This window comes from Halyomorpha halys, unplaced genomic scaffold, assembly GCF_000696795.3.
Source record: "Halyomorpha halys isolate HHAL.00 unplaced genomic scaffold, Hhal_1.1 Scaffold69.1, whole genome shotgun sequence".
Lineage (NCBI taxonomy): Eukaryota > Metazoa > Arthropoda > Insecta > Hemiptera > Pentatomidae > Halyomorpha > Halyomorpha halys.
This window is the reverse complement of record NW_027108206.1, coordinates 943,090-945,183: the sequence shown is the minus strand read 5'-3', so window position 1 is coordinate 945,183 and position 2,094 is coordinate 943,090. Positions and strand designations below refer to the sequence as shown.

General features: G+C 34.3%; 1 protein-coding gene across 1 annotated transcript in view; it reads right to left on the bottom strand.

The window, feature by feature from the left end:
• Nucleotides 1–1,308: 1,308 nt before the first annotated feature.
• LOC106692750 (cytochrome c oxidase subunit 5B, mitochondrial) overlaps nucleotides 1,309–2,094 on the bottom strand; it is an 8,905-nt gene continuing 8,119 nt past the window's right edge. Inside the window, exon 3 of the mRNA XM_014438874.2 lies at nucleotides 1,309–1,744. Within this exon, the coding sequence (XP_014294360.1) occupies nucleotides 1,538–1,744 (207 nt within the window). The 3' untranslated portion in view covers nucleotides 1,309–1,537. The remainder of the gene's footprint in view (nucleotides 1,745–2,094) is intronic.

The following is a 2,094-nucleotide window of genomic DNA, read 5'->3' as shown; positions in this document are numbered from 1 at the left end:
CCCTATTTTCCTTTTTTTTGACTCTTGAGTTCTGACTCATCATAACTTATATATATATATATATATATATATATACATATATATAAGTTACGGACTAAAGAAACTAATCAGCCTAGTTGGACTCACAATGAACATGGTGAAATGTAAAGTGAGAATCCAGGCTGGGATGTCAGAGTTCTGTATAAGAAAAGGGATAAGGCAAGGAGGCTCTCTGGCCTTCCTCCTGTTCAATGTAGCAGTTGAAGAAGTTGTCAGAGATACATTAGGGTGGGACCATTTTTAATGAGACAATACAAATTTGGCAAATGCAGATCATATTGATATCATCGGTAGATCACTTCGCAGCGTAAAGGAGGCTTTATGTACTCTTGAACAGTCTTTGCGGAAGATGGGAATTTCTATAAATGAGAGCAAAACCAAGTGTATGGTTGCTGGCACAAATCTTGATTGGTGACTTCACATTCGAAACGGTTCAACGACTTGTTTATCTGCGCTCCCAAGTAAATGCCAACCATGTGTCAGAAGTATCTAAGAAGATCCTGGCAGCAAATAAATGTTATTTTGGCCTGCTGTGGTATCTAAGTAATTGCTTAACCTCCAGCAAAACAAAAGCGACTCTGTACAAGACATTGATTTATCCTGTAATTACATATGGAGCTCTCTAAAACAGTTGAAAGCTAGGTGATGGTCTTTGATAGAAAAGTACTACATCGCAGCAATTATAGGCCAGTGTGCGATGGGAGAGGAAGAGTAATGCAGAACAGGCTGCCATACATAATGATATGGACTTAGTCTGGTTCATTAGAATAGTGTCTAAAATGGTCATGTAGCCAGGATGGATGAGAATAGCCCAACCAGCAAAATTATGCTGTCGCGTCCAGAAAGAAAAAGAAGAGTTGGAAGACCTAGACTTCATTGGATAGATGAGATATACCTTTCTTTTTTGTTTTTACAATTATTTTTGATAAATATGTTTATAATTGATCATTTTCATCTGTTTACTTTAATGTGTATCTCATACCCATTACAACTCTAAATAGTACCTGAACAATTCCATCCTGGGTAAATATAAAGACTGACATTTATAAGCAAAAGTGTGTGGTGAATGTACGCGCACGTATATGCATGTACAAATACAAGCCTGTAAATATAAAGATATCATAGGATCGCAGGTTATATTTGTTAAAAACTAAAAGGTTAAATTGATTAATAACTCAAGATTTATGTGATTTATAGGAATAAACAACAAACTAATAGGCAGTTTAAAAATTAATATAATCTTAATCAATAAAATAAAAATTACTGCTATCTAATAAGACAATTTATTCATTTAAATCAACAAAGAATATAGAAAATTTTCAATAATGACATAATTATTGAAATTTAATATTGACTAATAAGCTATACAGAAGTAAAGATGAAACAGATGGCAATCATCTGGCAGCATCATTTTTAACACTTTCATAATTTATTACAAACATTTATTTGTTTTTAAAATGATGACTGTGTACAACTGATTCTTGGACAGTGAGAGTGACTAGACTGGTGCTTTGTAGACCAGCTGAAACCAATGTCCACAGGCACAGCGACGAGGACAACCCTGGTGCAACCACATCCACTGAATTGATGAAGCCTCTTCTTCACAGATGCATCCAACCAATCGAGAATCAAAACTGGATGGGACCTGATTTGGACAGTCCCGAGTACCAGGCCCACGTTTCAGTACACGGAAATCAAAAGGGTTCTGAAAACAGTAACATTGTAGATATAACTATGATATAAATAAAGCAACATATTTAATTCAAAATATTTTTGACCCTTATTAAAAATAAATATCAAAATCCTCTGTTGTATTTTTAAAATTATATTAAAATAATTTGTGAGAGGCCTAATTTCTTTAATATTAATAGAGAGAACAACGCACAGTTGAGCTGTAAGACTGCGTTCATTGTGATATCGAGAGGCAGACATTTTGTTAGATACAGCATGTGTCGGGGTATAGAGTCCATGCAATGATCTGGGTGAGTCAGAATTGAAGTTTATAATATTCGGTAATTAGTGATTTTAGGTACATTAAGTAAATGCATATATATA